The following is a 16,066-nucleotide window of genomic DNA, read 5'->3' as shown; positions in this document are numbered from 1 at the left end:
TTAAATGTAAAAAGTAACGAGTACTTATAAGTGTCAAATAAATGTAAAAAGTACAATATCTACTTCCAAAATAGTTTAGTGAAAGTATAAAATACTGTAGCATAAAATAAAATAAAATTCCATAAAATGGAATACAAAGTATAGTATAAGTATGTCAAAAGCGTACTTACCGTAAGTACTTGGTTACATTCCACTACTGGTTAGATTCCTCTTCCGCTCTAAATATCGGGACAGTTCAGTTAGATTAATAAACACACACACATGCAAAGTAAGAGCAGAACGTTGCTGATTTAAACCAACTTGTTTCTTGTTTATTGTATTTAATGCTGACAGACAGGTATTGTTTCGGACACACATGGCGGCATCATGGAGAAGGAAATCTTGTTTTCGGACCCGAGACCCACTCAAGAGGTTAGAGTCGCGCGGCGTCAGATTGCCCCGCCCACGCCGACCGCGCTCATTCGTCGAACAAACCTCTCTAATGTCGTCAATGTATTTGAAGTTAAGCTGAAAAGTTTCGGGGTGCTGGAGTGCAACGGAACTAAAGCGGATGGAAAATTCACACAAAAACGAGCTTGTAGTGCTTTTGTTTTGCATTTTTAAACCTTTTTTCCCCTCCCCAGTTTCTTAAACATCCCGCCAGCACAAGCTTACACTACGAACAGGTGAAGTGTTTAAAGACTGTTTGCTGATGGTTACGGGACCGAACGTGCCAGTTGTCGAGGTCAAACTTAGAAGTGCGAGAAAAGTACAACGGTCCGTTGGCATTTTGGCGTTACTTGCCAAAATGCACTGAGGTCTGACAAGCATCGAGCTTTGGTCAGGGGTAGGCGTGCGCTCCCCACTCTCAACTCCTTAACCCTTAAGCAAGGCACTAAACCCTCTCACCTCCGCGCAGAGCTGCTCGGAGGCCACCGGTGGGGAAACGTGTAGCAGTGGAAAGAAAGAACGTGGAGGAAGGCGTGGATCTGTAACGATATTTAAATGCTGTGGTGCTACAATCGGTCTGTCCAACATGGCGGTTAGTCTTTTACCGTGCTCACTGGCAAACGCTCTTTAAACACTTTTTTTGTTGTTGTTTTCAACACGGGGCACGAGTGACGGACGGACGTGGTGGGTAACCACTGTGACAGTCTGCTACAGCTAGCGCAGGTCGGAAAGGCTTCGTGAAGGCAAAAGCAGCACGTTAACTAATGAGAACGAGTCATAACAAGGCAAGGTGAGGGCTTCCTGTGTTCAGATTTTTCAAAATAAAGTGATCTGACTTGGTGATAAAACAGCAACTGCACAGCTCACATTTGGTTGGACATAAGAGATGAGACTGTAATAAAAAATACTTCAGAAGTGAAAAATACCCAAAGTGAGTTGCTTATGGCTGATTTTGATTCCTCTAAAAAAAAAAAATTTAAAAAAAAATGCTCTCGAAGCCCCTTTGCTTCCCGTCCCACAGGACTACATTGTAAATATACTGCATGTGTTGGACTAATACTTGGTGTTTTAAAGGAAAACATCAACCTTTGTACTACTCGCTCCCCCTTGTCTAACTCAAACATACTTGTATCATGATATCAGTACATCATTCAGACTGTTGTGGGTGTTTTATGAGTCCAGGTCCTAAAACCAGGAAATGAGTCAGCGTTTTTGCACTTCCTGGTTCCCTGTCTCTAAATCAGTGTTTTAAAAAAAAAAATGGTGTTTGTTGTTTTGTGGCAAACACAAATTGAAGAGATTATAACGTTTTCTTCTAAGATGTAAAATACGTCAGTAAACCACTATTTTGTGAATTCTGAGGCTTTTACGTGTTAAAAAATTTGGTTGCCGACAAGTGACTAAATAAGACGTGTAGTTCGTTTATAGCCTAGCGTTAGCTTATCTCTTCTGCCGATTGCATTCACGCTTCAAAAACCATAAAAGTGGTGTTGATTTGTGAAGATTATCTTGCTGAACAGACTGTGCAAGATCATAAACATGTTTTCTGCAATATCCAAAATGTAACGAAAGATTCCCATTGGCTGTCTGTGGAGGGAACCAGTGCGATGCTAACTTCCTGGTTGGACTACAAAAAATGCATCATCCCAACAGGACTCACAACACAACTTTACAAACAGAAAAATGACCTTTGTCAGTTGGTTGACGTTTCTCATGTTCCTGTTTGCAACTAAATAATTCCCCAACAGGTCATCAGTCGAGCACTACACGAGCTTATTTGCTCCCACGTGTCACTGAAAATCTAACACTGATTATTTCCTGGAGGTCAGAGGTGAACGTCGGGAGCTGGTACAGATTCAGACGCTAGTAAACAGGGACCGGTAACTGGTAAGCACAAAACAAGTCTTCAGAGCAAATACCTCACTTCAAAAGGCATGTCTGTACAACACAAAACTGTCAGTGTGACGGGCTTCTGTGAACAACCATTAACAATTTGGAAGTGCAACATTAGTATTGAATTTTTTTTCGTGACGAACAGTAAAACTTTCACAAATGTGTGGGGGGATATTTGTGAACATTTTTCTGTGTTTTCAGGATGACAAACAAACAAAATATTTCTTTTAATATTTTATAATATCAGCAAGACTACAGAGTCTACAGCCACACTATTGGCTCTATCGAGGCGGTGCTTTGAGGCTCAACGCTAATGTCAACGTGCTAACATGCTCACAGTAACAATGTTAACATGCCGATGTTTAGCAGGTGTAACATTTACCTTGGTTTAGTGTGTGTTAGCATGCTAACGTTTGCTAATCTGCACTAAATACAATGTTGATAGGAATGTTTTGCTTGTAAACCAAAGTACTTGACAAATTGAAAGTTTGACCAGAAGATGGTGCCAGAGGAAAATAATTCATCCTAACTTCATTCTCTAGAAACCATGAAAAACAATTTGGTTTGCATTCATTATTGACGAGAACCTAAATAGCCTAATCGTTATCGGATTCAGTGTTTTCAATCAATGCAACCTAATCAGAGCTTGCCAGCAAGCTGTATTATCTCGATGAAGACGTACACAAACTCATAATAATCACCACGGTGAACGAGCAGCAAAATGCGCCATTTGTCCGTTTAAAACACTGTCTTACCATTTTGCCATCCACATGCAAATATGAGCCTCATATTTGGAATAGCAAAAAAGTCATCACCAACTACTGGCTAGTAGTCAAATTAGAAAAGTTAAATATATAATCACATTGGATAAACAGAGACTTAATAAATGTCTTAATTTGCTATTTCCACAGACAAATTAAGACAATTCAGCATTAGCTAATTTGAAAACCCATCTCTGCTGGAATACATTTTGCGACCCAAAGAAAAGAAATTGACAAGCAATACCGTTCCTCTGTGTCTTCGACTTTTTGCAACTTATTTGATTTGTTTGGGGAAAAAAAAAAAAAAATCAATAAACAAATTGTTATGCAGCTGAACCTGAACCTCCAGTGGTCCTTGGGTTCCGGAAAGAATGGTCTGACCTTTAGCGACCACAGCAACACATATTTGGACTATGTCAGGCATATATCACTAAGTTAATTCATAATACTGGCACTGGGACCCTCTACTCTTTGCGTAATATAAGAGATGTGGAGTGTGTTTACATGCACACAGGTTTCTGAAAAACACTGAAGATCTAGTTCAACAAACATTTCTTGGAGGCGAAACCATCATAAGTTTGCATAACAAGGCTTAATAAGCTGATTAGAAAAGACCGATACTGATCAAAACATCAATAAAAAATACAAATGGCAACGACGTAGTAGGCTACATCAGCATATATGGAAAGTTACAGGATTTAAGAAATCAGAAAGACTGAGTAGCTAACTTAGATAACTAGCGCTTACAGCCTGACTGATACTGGCTGATATGGAAGCAAAGAAAGCACATAATTATTATGAATTTCATAAGCAGCTGAAAAGATCGTTTTGAAATCTAAATACCACTGAATGTGTAGCACTGAAATATTATATAAAAATATAAAACCATCTGTCTGGCCTGCATCAAATATTCTCAAAACTCAAATAAAATTTAGTTTAAAAAAAATCTTGTTATATAAAGTTGGTTACATCCAGATGAAAAATCAGTGGAGCCTAAATGAATCCATCAGACCTCTGGCCTATCAGGTTACATCCTGTCAATCACATGATCCCAGACAGGAACGTTCAGATAAGGACGGGAAACACTGGGATTGTTTTGGGAATTCGTAAACCCAAACTCTTTCTTTGTTTTTTTTTTTTTTAATAATTGTAATACTTGGAGAGAATTGAGACCACATGGAGTCAGACAGATGGATTTTTAAGTAAAACAAGAAACTGCTATAAATTCAGTAGTATTTAAATTTCAATTGCTTTAAAAAATAAAATTGAATCATTATGGCCTTTCTTTGCTTCCGTAATAGCCAATATTATTGGTTCATTTGAACTGAAGACAAGATGGTTCAGAAAGGCCAAAAATATGTTTGAGGTCATTTGGAAACAGAGTTACTGTTAAATAGTTTGTCCATAAGTGAGCACGAACTTCTACTGTTAAATGTTCAGTACATGTCTTACATATTCGTCAATAAGCAAATTTAAGCATCCTTGTTTGTTTAGTTATATATGTATAAAATACTGTCTGATCTATTGTGAACAGATTTTTTTTAACTCTCTAATATCCTCTCAAAGTCCGGTATCGCTCGGAAGGTTTTGGCACTCTGGCTACACCCACTCGTGTTTACCTCAACTGAAGAGATTATTTGTAGAGCAGTTTCGCCTCCAGGAAATGTTTCAACAACGGATAAAGTGCACCTCAGGAGATCCTGCTGTTCATAGCCGCCGTGAACTGAATATTCAGTTTCTCATGAAGCTATGAGGTGAGTGCAACTGGAAGCTGTACGCAAAACAGCCTCACAACACCAATATATTCAAAATAGCATATTCGTGAACAGAATATTGGTGTGCATGTAAACCCACAGATACTGTAGTAAACACCATTAGAAGCTCTAGAAGCACACGTTGGACTATTCACACCCTGTTTGCCATCGATGTTGATAGAAAAAGAGATGAATCGGACTGAACCGTTTCCTCGTCGTTTTGGCTCATCGCACCGCCGTACTCTCGTTTTCTTCATTGCTTTAAGCCATTTTAAACACTTTTAAATACATGTATAGAATATATACAAACACTTTTGCCACCACATGTCAGACCTGAAGAGCACGCCTCTACCGGATTCCTTTCCACGGCGTGCAGAGCTAGAAAAGAGAAGGCCAGGGCGGGCAGTTTTTGTCACTAATCAGAGATTTGTCGGCCATCTTTTTTTGTAGTTTTTATTACTTAACTATCAGCAGGTGGTGGCTATTTCCTTTCAAAGTTGTTGTTGTTGCGTGTTACTGCCGAGGCTCCACTTCAGAGTCTGTCTTTTAAAAGTGGCCATTTCTCCGTGTTCGTTTTTTGGACTGGTGTGATCAATGCCACGCGACAGAAAACACGTTTGTCCTCCTCGTGAGAATCCAGTCCGGTCCCCCACAAAAAACATGAAAAGGGAACGGTTTCGGCAACCGTTCAGTTGCCGAAACCGAACTAGATCTTCAGTAGCACAGCAACAATGACCTCTGTCCGTTCTTGTTGCGTTGCGTTCTGCGCGTGTGCCCCGTGTCACTATAAAAGCACTTTGTGACGAGCCTGTTCAATAAAAGCGCTTTTGTAAAATGAATTTTGAATCCGGTGGTTTTACTTGAAGAGAGGAGAAGCGGATTGTCCAATACGTTGAATGTGGTTTCCCGCGTTGATTGCCGAGCCGGGGGTTGCCGGGGAAGACACACGAGGAGGATTCTGGGTATCACAGAGGGAGCGTTCAGGGATTGGCTGACGGGAGCGCTGAGCCGCCGGCAGATGTCAGATGAGAGGTTGCTTCTTCCCTCCTCGTCCTCTCTTTTACAAGCGTCATCCCTGTTAGTCCCCCACCCCACCCCCACACACCACCCCGCTACCTGTCCGTGCAGCAAATGGTTGATTGGAATAATATGACAGCCCGGGTCAGAATGAAGGCAGAGCTCCTCCTCTTCCGGTCACAGACGGGAGGGAGGACGTAGCAGCAGTCTAGGAGGGGCTGGGGGTCTTCAGGGCATCCACTTTGGTCTCCAAGTTGCTGATCTGTGAAAAACAACAACACAGTGGAGGACAAGGCTCTGATCAGACAGAGGTGATGCTGCTGCTGCTTCTTCTTCTTCTTTTATTATTGCTGCTGGCCAATCACCGAATGAGTGCTAACGTTAGCTTAAAACAAAACTACGAACCCAAAAATGTAACGCCTTCGCCCAAAGCTGTCACCGGTGTGGAGGCATAAAAACACCAACGATGGTGGCTGCTTCTCCGCTTGGAGTTGAATTTAACAATCAATAGCATTGACTGTAGGGATAGACTCTTTGGTTACTTTAATAAAAGCTGGATAAGCGATGCAACCGAATCAATAAAAAGGAGTGGATTGGGGCCTTATACTTGTAGAAATGGAAATATAAACAGTGTTTTCTGAGGGAGGAGCTGACACAGGTGACTCTTTTTCAAACCTTTTCCTGCAAGTTGTCCGCCTCCTCTTTGTGTGTTGCCTCGGTCTCTTCTTGTGCCCGACGCTGAGCCGTCTCCTTCTTCAGGTACTCGATCTCCCTAAAACACACACACACACACACACACACACACACACACATTAAAGCTTTGGGTTCTTTTACTCCTCCTCTCAAACCTTGAATGCATCTCTGCTTCCTTACTTCTGCTGGTACTCTTTAATCAGTCTCTTGGCTTTGCTGTATTTCCTCTCTAGGGTTTGGTACTGAGCCTGCGTTTCCTTCAGGTGTTCGTCCACCGCCTGAAGACACAAAACCACACACACAGTCAGTAAGTAAATATTAATAAAAACGTTTTTGAATATATAAATTATAACACATTAGTCATTTGAGCTGTCAAACCTTGTGCATCCCTTTAAAATAAGTTCATCTGGTGCCTTGCGAGGACAGAAATGTGTCAAAAAACTGCCATAAAAATAAATCTTAATATTATTTTAAATTTTCACAAAATCTTTTAACCAACCTCAATCCTGATCATAACTACCAAATACTCATTTATCTTTTAGAATTTTAACCCTTTAATTGCAAGTTTGTTTGCATAATACCACTGTTGTGTTTTATGAAAAAAACAAAAAAACAACACAGAAATTGAATTATTTCCGTGTACTAAATGCTGTGTGTGTGTCAATTATTTTCTGTATAGCTATGCTAGGAGGAATTTTTATTTCTATTTTTTTCACAGTCTGGGATATGACAATGATAAGCAGCAACATACATCAAACACAGCAGTGCTCCATAATACCTCCAATATAAAACCAGAAAAACAGCATGTATATGTCACATAGGGCAAACATGAAAAATGGCTCAATCTGGTGGAAAATAGTGAAAACTATAATTTAGAAGGCATGGGTTTAGATTGAAAGCCTGATATAATAGAATGCACGGTTTTATCAACGATTTCTACCGTCTGTTTTTTTGTCTACACAGGTTATTTATTTATTTATTAGAGGAGCTGTAGTTCAACTTTCAAAATTATATATATATATAAAAAAAAAGAAGCCAAAAAAAAGCATGTTCTAAAATATCCCAAGTGATGCACGAGGCTTAAATGAAAACATATATTTCATCCGTTCATGACTGATGGCTTCCTCCTTGCTTCTCATGTTCGTTCTCTCTTGAATTACCTTACACAGCGACTGTGCCTCCATCCAGTAGCCCTCCAGTTTCTCCATCCTCTCTTTACTGTCCCGGATGTTTTGCTCCAACTGAGCGCGCTCCATCCGCCAACGCAACTTATCCTGCTCCGAATGAGCCAGCTGGAGGTAAAGGTGGTGGGAATGTGGGAGGAGGAGGTGGTGCGTGGGTTAAGTCAGTTAAGGTACTGGTGTTGTTATGCTAGATATGCTGGATGTTGAACTGCATTTCATTTCTGCATGCTGAGAAGAGACTGAAAATTCTCACCTTCCTCTTCAGCAGCTGGATCTCCGCCTGGGTTACTGCATGTTTGATCTGGAGCTAGAGACAGAGAGTAAAAACAAACTCAAAAGCAAATTGGAGAACAGATAAACTATGAGTGAAATGAAGCAATTTCAAATTCAGCATCCAAACGATCAAAGTCACGCGTACCTCCTTGAATTTGTGGGCTAGCTTCTCGGGGTCCAGCTCCACAGGAGACAGCGTGTCCTGGTTCTCGGCCAGGTCGAAAACCTCAATGGAGTTCGGAAACACCGGACTCATCTCCTCCTCCTCGTCCGTCGCGTATTCACCCGTCTGCAGGTCGCCAGAAAAGAGATGGGGAAAGATGAAAAGAAAAACAATATGTTCGTCAATGCGCTCACTTGTTTTGTTGCCAAAAGTTGGACGAGAAGATTGATACCACCCGGCTAATATGAAGCTAACGCTATCAGCTGGTTAGCTAAGCTTAAAAAAAAAAAAATGTATAAATAGGAAATGTAAATGGGAAGTTTTATACGGGGTTAAAGCTGCTTAATGAGCTTTAGAGGTGCTGGTAGGCACTTTTAGTTACCTTTGGAAAGAGCCAGGCTAGCAGTTCTGCTATGTTTCCAGTCTTTTATGCTAAGCTAAGCTGCTGGCGTTAGCTTAAAATTTACTGTACAGACACGAAAGCAATGTTGAGAAAGCTAACAAGCGTTTCCCAAAATGTAACAAAACTATTTCTTTAAAATGTTACCTGCAGATCACAGTGAACCCAAACAGTCCAAACTCCCACTTCCATTCCTTTCGCTCCTCATAAGTTTCTGTATAATTTCATTTGGAGGAGTATGTGTCATAAAAATAGGGTATAGATAGCAACTGGAGCCTTTTTAAATTACAAATTAAGTGAGAGAATGAATTCCCTTCTCATGTATGTCTTCCACTAAAGAGTTCCACATCGTCTTCTTCTCCTCCTCCTCTGCATTGCAAAGTAAATTCGCTTCACAATCAATGTTTTGACGTAGTGACCTCACTGCATCTCCAGCTCTGGTTCCACTTCTCTATTCTGACACAAAGACGAGCTGACTGACTTTTTATCACGAGGCCTCGAACCGGAGCGCGTTGCCGCTGTCTACATTGATGTCCTCTCTCTGTGGCTGTCGAGTCAGATTTGCGGTAATTTCTACCTCGCCGCATTACGGTCTGGCATCAAGTGTGCGGTTCTAGCGAGACATCGCTTTCATTTTAATTCAGTGTGTTTATCAAAAGCTTGATGAAAAGAAAGTAGAATCAGGCCCAACATGTGCAGTAAGTGTGTAACCGTAGAATATGAACTCCTCTTTTTAAGTCATTATAAACCGCTACATTTCGTGACGTTGACAGCATCAGTTAAGCCCCCGGTGATGAGCGATGGCGGGAAATTTTCAATTATGAGTTTGATCGCACTGGACAACCTATTTCCCCGTCTAGTCACGCTGTAATTACAAGGACAGTTTACATTCAGCCGCATTCGACCCCGGAGTTACAGATGAATGTGACTGGTGTAATTAAACACATTGGGTTCATTGTGATTTGTTCTTGTTGTCCCACTGAAGTGTCCACACCTCTCTGACCACAAGGTGGAGAAGCTGGACAGAGTTTGAAAAGTGCCGGCCACGTGGTGGCACACAGACCGACATTTTGACACACACACACACACACACACACACACACACACACACAGACACACATACACACACACACACACACACACCTCCCCTCTTCACCTCGCTCTTGATTGCCTGCAGCTAACGAAGCAGCGTTAGCCGCAGATGTTCCGAGTTAATGAACGCGGCTCCACAAATGTACTCGCTCAGTCTGAGCGTGTTACCTCCTCGTCGTCGTCCATGTACTGTTTGTATCTCTGCTCCATCATCTCCCGCTGCCACTTCTCTTGCTCCAGAGTCTGCTGGATAAGCTGAGCCACCTCGCTCTGCTCGCCCGGCTTCTCCCGACCAATCATGAACCTGGGAGAAAAACAAAAGAAAAAAGAATCAAAATCCCACACAGCAATTGCAAAAGCCGAAAACGTTATTTCACCTGCGCAAACCACGCACAAATGCATAGAACATAAAATGGAACAAAAAAAAAAATCACATCATTCCAACTGCAAAAAAACATCCAGCACAAACCTGAGAATTTTAGCACGTACCAACCAAAGCACCTAGAAAATATACAATTTATATCACAAATCTGCAAAATCCCCCAAAATAAACAGCAAAACAAGAATCAGCACCCGCTGTAAACAAAGTGTGTGTGTGTGTGTGTGTGTGTGTGTGTGCAGGACAGACAGAGACAGAGAGTGTGTGTCAGACCTGACGGTGCCGGTGGTGTTGCGGAGGACGGAGGCCGCGAGGCTCTGAGTGACGCCGACCAGGCTGGTCCCATCAACCTCCACTATGAGGTCGTTCACCTCGATCCTGCACACACGGACACAAGGAAGCACATATGTGTGTGTGTGTGTGGAGGCTCATCATCTTTTGGTAGATTGGTAGAGAGTGCACTTGAGGCGAAATACTTAGTTTTCTTTTTTTAAATTTCAAATCTCCACCACGGATGTAGAAACAAGAAAAAACATAGTAGAAGAAGAATGGAAACCTGTTGATGCTACGGCAGTGTCAATTCATGTATGTGTGCATGATGCAAATATGGGTAGTGCTTTTAATATTATTACTAGTATTCAGTGGGTTTTTATTTTCCATTTTATGTTATGCATTCCATATATTCGATTTCATATCATTTCTTATCTTATTTTTCCTGTTTTGTTCCATGTCTATTTCCTTTCAACACCTTTGTGCTGCATTTATTGTATGAAAGATGTATTATTATTATTATTATTATGCGATTGAAACATGTGGATTTAATAACTGTGGAGATTTATGAAAGCAAAATCAATATCATGGAGGTTTGTGGCTTTGACGTTACATAACTTTTTGAGTCTCTGTTATAGACATGTTTACTTCAGGCCTACATCTGGGTTTTTCTGTTCATAATGCAATCCTGTCATGTTTCATGTCATGTTTAAGAAAACAAAAATACAGCTGAACCTTGAAATCTTGAAAAATTTCGAAAAATAGTCCCCAAGAAATGCGCTATTTATGCTGTTTGAGTAACGTTCTTTTTTTCATTTGTTGACAAGGATGCATAAAGGACAGATGGGACGGGGTACCTGCCGTCTTTCTGTGCAGCTCCTCCGTCGGTGACCGTCTTCACAAAGATCCCCAGTTTCTCCAGACCCATATCAGCTCCTGCACCCATACCTATGATACTGATACCCAGACCCTCGCCGTCTGGAGACACACACACGCACACACACACACACACACACACAATGTAAATATAACCGAAACACTGACTTGTATCTTTATAGATGTAACTGCTGGCATTAGAGAGAAGATTGTTTATTCCTACATAGTGCGTCTATGATGGATCAGTATTAAACTGAGACTGTTTCACAACAGTTCAAGGTTACTCACAGTCGCTTTAACATATTCATTCTCACTCAATGCTTTAAAACTAACACATAAGTCAGGAGCTGTCACGAATGGTTGCTGGTTCCAATCCATTACCTTCAGAATTACTGCTAATTAGGCTAATCCACGCTAAGTGTAATCCCATAAGGGGATAATGGCGCTGTTAGCAGACAGTGAACGTCCACTACCAGCGCTGCTGTTGGCTGTGTGCATGTGTGTAGTTACATAAGAGGCTTGACTGGGTGACTCTCAGTGGTTGTAAAGAGGTGTGTGTGTGTGTGTGTGTGGGTACCTTTCTCCAGCTCTACAGGAAACAGGTCCAGCTTCTCCACTCGTTTCTCCAGCTCGTACTCGGCTGAGGCCGCCATGGGGTCAACGTCGTCGTTACGCCGATCGTAGTCTTCGTTGGAGTAGGTGGTGAACACCTACGGGGGGGGGGGGGGTGAAAAGGTGAAAGGTCAGAGGGTGGGGAGGGCTTCAGGGCTCTTTATCATTTACTGCAGTCCACTTCTGATGCTGGTATATACTTAACGTTATAATCAAACTCTTGTGCGCTCCGGATGGCCACGCCCCAACTGGGCCCTTTACTAGTGTAATATAATGATGATTGTGTCCCAAACACAAACATCTATTCCACAACACATATGTAATTAATAAAAACAAGTATCATATCCATCATCATCATCAGTTGAGTGATAACTCTATGTGGGTTTGCAGCTACTCCTTTCACTTTAAACATTCATTAAATATAATCATGTGATCGCTTAATATATAAAAAAATGGACTAGTGCAGCTTTATTTTCTTTCTTTCTATTCTACAGCCATGGGATTATTGCAGGAGGTATTGTAGTAGGTCTTGTTGTACTTTTTTGTTTTACTTTGAGAATGAATATCTAGGTGCCTGATCAATGCAGTCTCTGCTCATTATGTATGTATACTTTGAAATCTCCTTTATTTATCCTTGAAACAGAGTCACACACACTGATGTTGTGCATCATTAGCATACATGTCCCACAGTGCTCCAGGACCAACACTGTCTACGTTGTCTTGATTGGACCACAGGAAGTCTCCATCTGATTGGAGTCCACTGCACCTTTGAGAGAGCGGCATTGGGCAACAACATTCTTCCTCTGGCCTGTCTGTCTGTAAACCAGTGACTCACGCTGCCCTTAAAGAAGCTAATGTAGGAAACATGCAGGAAATAAAAACTCAAATCACAGAATGTGTGAAAAGCCTCCCACTTTTCCCCACCTTCATTCCCATCCTTTCTTCCTCTCTATCACGCCCCTCCCCCCCTCTCTAGAAGGTCAGCAGCATCTGTCTCCCTGGTGACCATCTCCGCCATCACGTGGCTTGGTTTCCGCGGCAACCGCAGGCTTGCCCAGTGTGAGTTTGATACTGACCTGTTCTCTCTCTCTCTCTCTCTCTCTCTCTGTGCGTCTCTATCTCTCTGTCTCTATTTCTCTCTGTCTCTGTCTGTCTCTCTCTGTCTCTCTCTCTCCCCATGCTGTCTGGTAGATATGCTAATGTGTGTGAGACGACATTCAGAGAGAGAGAGACTTTTTGTGTAGGATGTACTTGTTACAGTATTATTTACATTCCCCCGAATGTAGAGGACTGAGGCACACACACACTCTCTGACACAAACAAGGTCAGAGGGCGGGATTGTTAAACTGTTTCCTGTAGTCACGTTTCCTTCCTGCTGAGTAACTTTAAAGCTCTGTTAATGTGTGTGTGTGTGTACACACACACTCTCTACTCTGCCACAGAAACACCAACACAAGAGCACACAATGAAATCACAGGCAACAGGTGGAACAACAGTCATGTTGTCATAAGTCATACCGATACCGATATGTAAAATCAAGGGAGTGTCAGCTGTGACAGCTCAATCACTCCTTTAGAGGTCAATAGAGAGTTTACAGTCAACATCAGGGCTATCAGTGCCAGATCCATACATTCAGTTAGAAACATTGCTCTGAACTTTTGCTCGGTAATGGTTAACAGAAACGGTGTCACCCGTGCCAAAGGTAACACCTTTAAATCAACCTAAAAGGAATTCAATTTCCAATCAAATAAAACAGAGACAAGCAGCTGTTCACATGAAGGTTTTAACCTTTCACTGCAACAATAATACACTTTTAGTTTGGCGGTGTGGCTCCACTCACGTGATGCTCGAAAGCTAGTTAGCATAGAAAGGATCAAAAATCCCTCCAAAATACCACATTAAGACACAGAGGCCTTGGTTTTCAGTAATTGGATGGCAATTAAAAAAATGGTCTCACTAAAATGAAATGTCTACTTTGTCCCAAACATCATCACAGATGATAACAACTGGGCTCATTGGATCCACAGGAAGCTCAGCTTTCCAATCATAACCAATTCATGCAACTTCAACGCTGTTTAGGGACCCCAGTGTGCAGAAATATTGAAATAACACATTTAAACTGCACGGGATTATCATGAAGTGGGCGCGTCTGTAAAGGGGAGACTTGTGGGTATCCATAGAACCCATTTTCATTCACATATCCTGAGGTGAGAGGTCATGGGACCACTCCAAAAATGTAGCTGAATTTTGGATTGAACAATGGATTCATTAGGTCGTCAAGTTTCATGTGATAACACTATCTACAGCCTCTGAGAGACAGTGGCCGATTGATAATTAACTTTCAGTCGCTTGGTGAATCCATTAATCAATGCTGCACTTAAACAGTGAGGCCAGTGTTCAGACTGGGCTTCACGTGTTCTCCAAAGGCACTTTACAGCATAAATAGCAGACTATTTATTGATAGGAATATCACGGAGAGCATAAAGGGCATAAAGGACCAGTCATGATCAGTTATGCATCATCACAGGGTCGCTCAGGGTCAGTACATCCTCACCCAAATACAGGGCATAATAAATGTCAAACCTCCGCATAATCTGACCAATCACAAGCCACCTTCTAACCACACTGGATAAAAGCAGAGCCTCAGCGTCGTCCCGCAGACAGCAGGGTGAACCTCCAACACAAGGCCGTGCTGTCTCTTTGCTCCTGTTGTTCTTAGATTGTTGCCCTTAAAGGCAATATATGGTTGAACCGTATATGGTTCCGCTGTACGGATACTACAACAGTAGTGGAGCATATTCGTACACCTGCCAGTCGGACTCTACATGCAACAGCACATGTCGTCAGTGTTTTGTATTAACTCTCACTGCCAGAAAGGGTAGACAAAGGTCTGCACTCAGAGTTGAAATTTAAAAAAATATTACTTCATGTAAAGAGTGAAATAAACCAACCTGCCTTTCTATCAGTTAGATAGCTAATAGCTAGCAGTTAGCTGGTTAGCTATCGCCAGATTGGTGGCGCTTGATTTACTTTATCTTTTTTTTATATCGTATGGTTAAACCTTTGTCTTCCCCCGATTGGCAGTGAGAGTAATAACAAAAACACTGTGGAGGAGTGGCTTATCTCCATGGAAACTGTTGTCAACGAAGCCATTTATCTCATCAACCATGGAAGAAAATAACCTCTATATCTGCTTAGTACTTGTTGTGGAAGTCCCAGATATTCGGAGAAACTAAACGCCTTCATGTCTGGGTTATAACATCATCCGGAGGAGCTCCGTGGATTTTATCGAGATGTATTCACTGTGTCTAGCAAGCCACACGTCGGCTGTTTTTTTCACCGTGATTTAATTGCAATAAACGAACAGAAAGGGATGCCGAAATAACTACATAATGATTCAGATTTGTATAAAAAGTCTGAATTCATGTTTTGTTCGTTCTCTCTGCAAGACAACAAGCAAATCACTTTTAAAATACTTTGTTTTCTCAATGGAGCTCAGATCGATCGGTGCTATTCTATGCTGTACCATATGGTTTACACACACACATTTATACACATAGCTTGGTCCAGTCTCTACTAATATCAGGTATCATAGAGCTCTGGGTGAACACAGACGGCTACTATATTATTTTCCTCCATAGCGGCAGGACGTCAGTGATGACAGGAGAATCTCCACGCTGACAGGCTTTTGTGACAAACAATTTCTCGCGCGAGTTAAAACATTTTCAACACACGTGAATGGGGTAAATTTCTACGCTATTACTCACGTCCATTCACGCCTTTGCATTGACTCTGTGAGAGCCGCTGATCAGCGCTAAAGTCTCAAGTGTCAAGCTAACATATAATTTGTGTAATATCAACAGAAAAATAACTGCCGACTACTTTGTTAATCAATCAAGTCATTTCTCAGACAAAAAAGCCAAAGAGTCTTTTAGTTCCAATTCTCAAATGTGACAATTTGCTGCTTTACTTTGTCGTACTATGATAATAAACTCAACAACTTTGGGGTTTTGAACTTTAGCCTCGGGGCTGAAGGAAATTGTGCTGGGCATTTTTCATAGAGCAGGTGAAGAGAGGCCAAAACGCCTCCAAACATTCCTGTCACGACAGATCCCCAAAAACACTCCTTCTCTTCTTGTTTAAGGATTTCAGTCAGGATCTGGTGCATCCTTAAACTCCGCCAAAAACAAAGGATGACTGAATTAGCTATTCAGCTCACATCAACACACACACACACACACACACACACACACACACACACACACACACA

The 16,066-nt window shown here is 41.6% G+C and overlaps 1 protein-coding gene across 2 annotated transcripts in view; it reads right to left on the bottom strand.

The window, feature by feature from the left end:
• Window positions 1–269: 269 nt before the first annotated feature.
• LOC116399235 (neurabin-2-like) overlaps window positions 270–16,066 on the bottom strand; it is a 28,493-nt gene continuing 12,696 nt past the window's right edge. For both annotated transcript variants that reach the window (XM_031876233.1, XM_031876234.1), the window contains exons 6-15: window positions 11,762–11,894; window positions 11,166–11,286; window positions 10,312–10,416; window positions 9,828–9,963; window positions 8,150–8,293; window positions 7,985–8,038; window positions 7,708–7,839; window positions 6,728–6,825; window positions 6,530–6,626; window positions 270–6,116 (exon numbers count right to left, since the gene is read on the bottom strand). In XM_031876233.1, the coding sequence (XP_031732093.1) occupies window positions 6,063–6,116; window positions 6,530–6,626; window positions 6,728–6,825; window positions 7,708–7,839; window positions 7,985–8,038; window positions 8,150–8,293; window positions 9,828–9,963; window positions 10,312–10,416; window positions 11,166–11,286; window positions 11,762–11,894 (1,074 nt within the window). In that variant the 3' untranslated portion in view covers window positions 270–6,062. The remainder of the gene's footprint in view (window positions 6,117–6,529; window positions 6,627–6,727; window positions 6,826–7,707; window positions 7,840–7,984; window positions 8,039–8,149; window positions 8,294–9,827; window positions 9,964–10,311; window positions 10,417–11,165; window positions 11,287–11,761; window positions 11,895–16,066) is intronic.

Source organism: Anarrhichthys ocellatus, unplaced genomic scaffold (assembly GCF_004355925.1).
Source record: "Anarrhichthys ocellatus isolate YVR2014 unplaced genomic scaffold, GSC_Weel_1.0 scaffold106, whole genome shotgun sequence".
Lineage (NCBI taxonomy): Eukaryota > Metazoa > Chordata > Actinopteri > Perciformes > Anarhichadidae > Anarrhichthys > Anarrhichthys ocellatus.
Note: the sequence above shows the minus strand (reverse complement) of the source record. Positions and strands in the feature narration are given on the sequence as shown.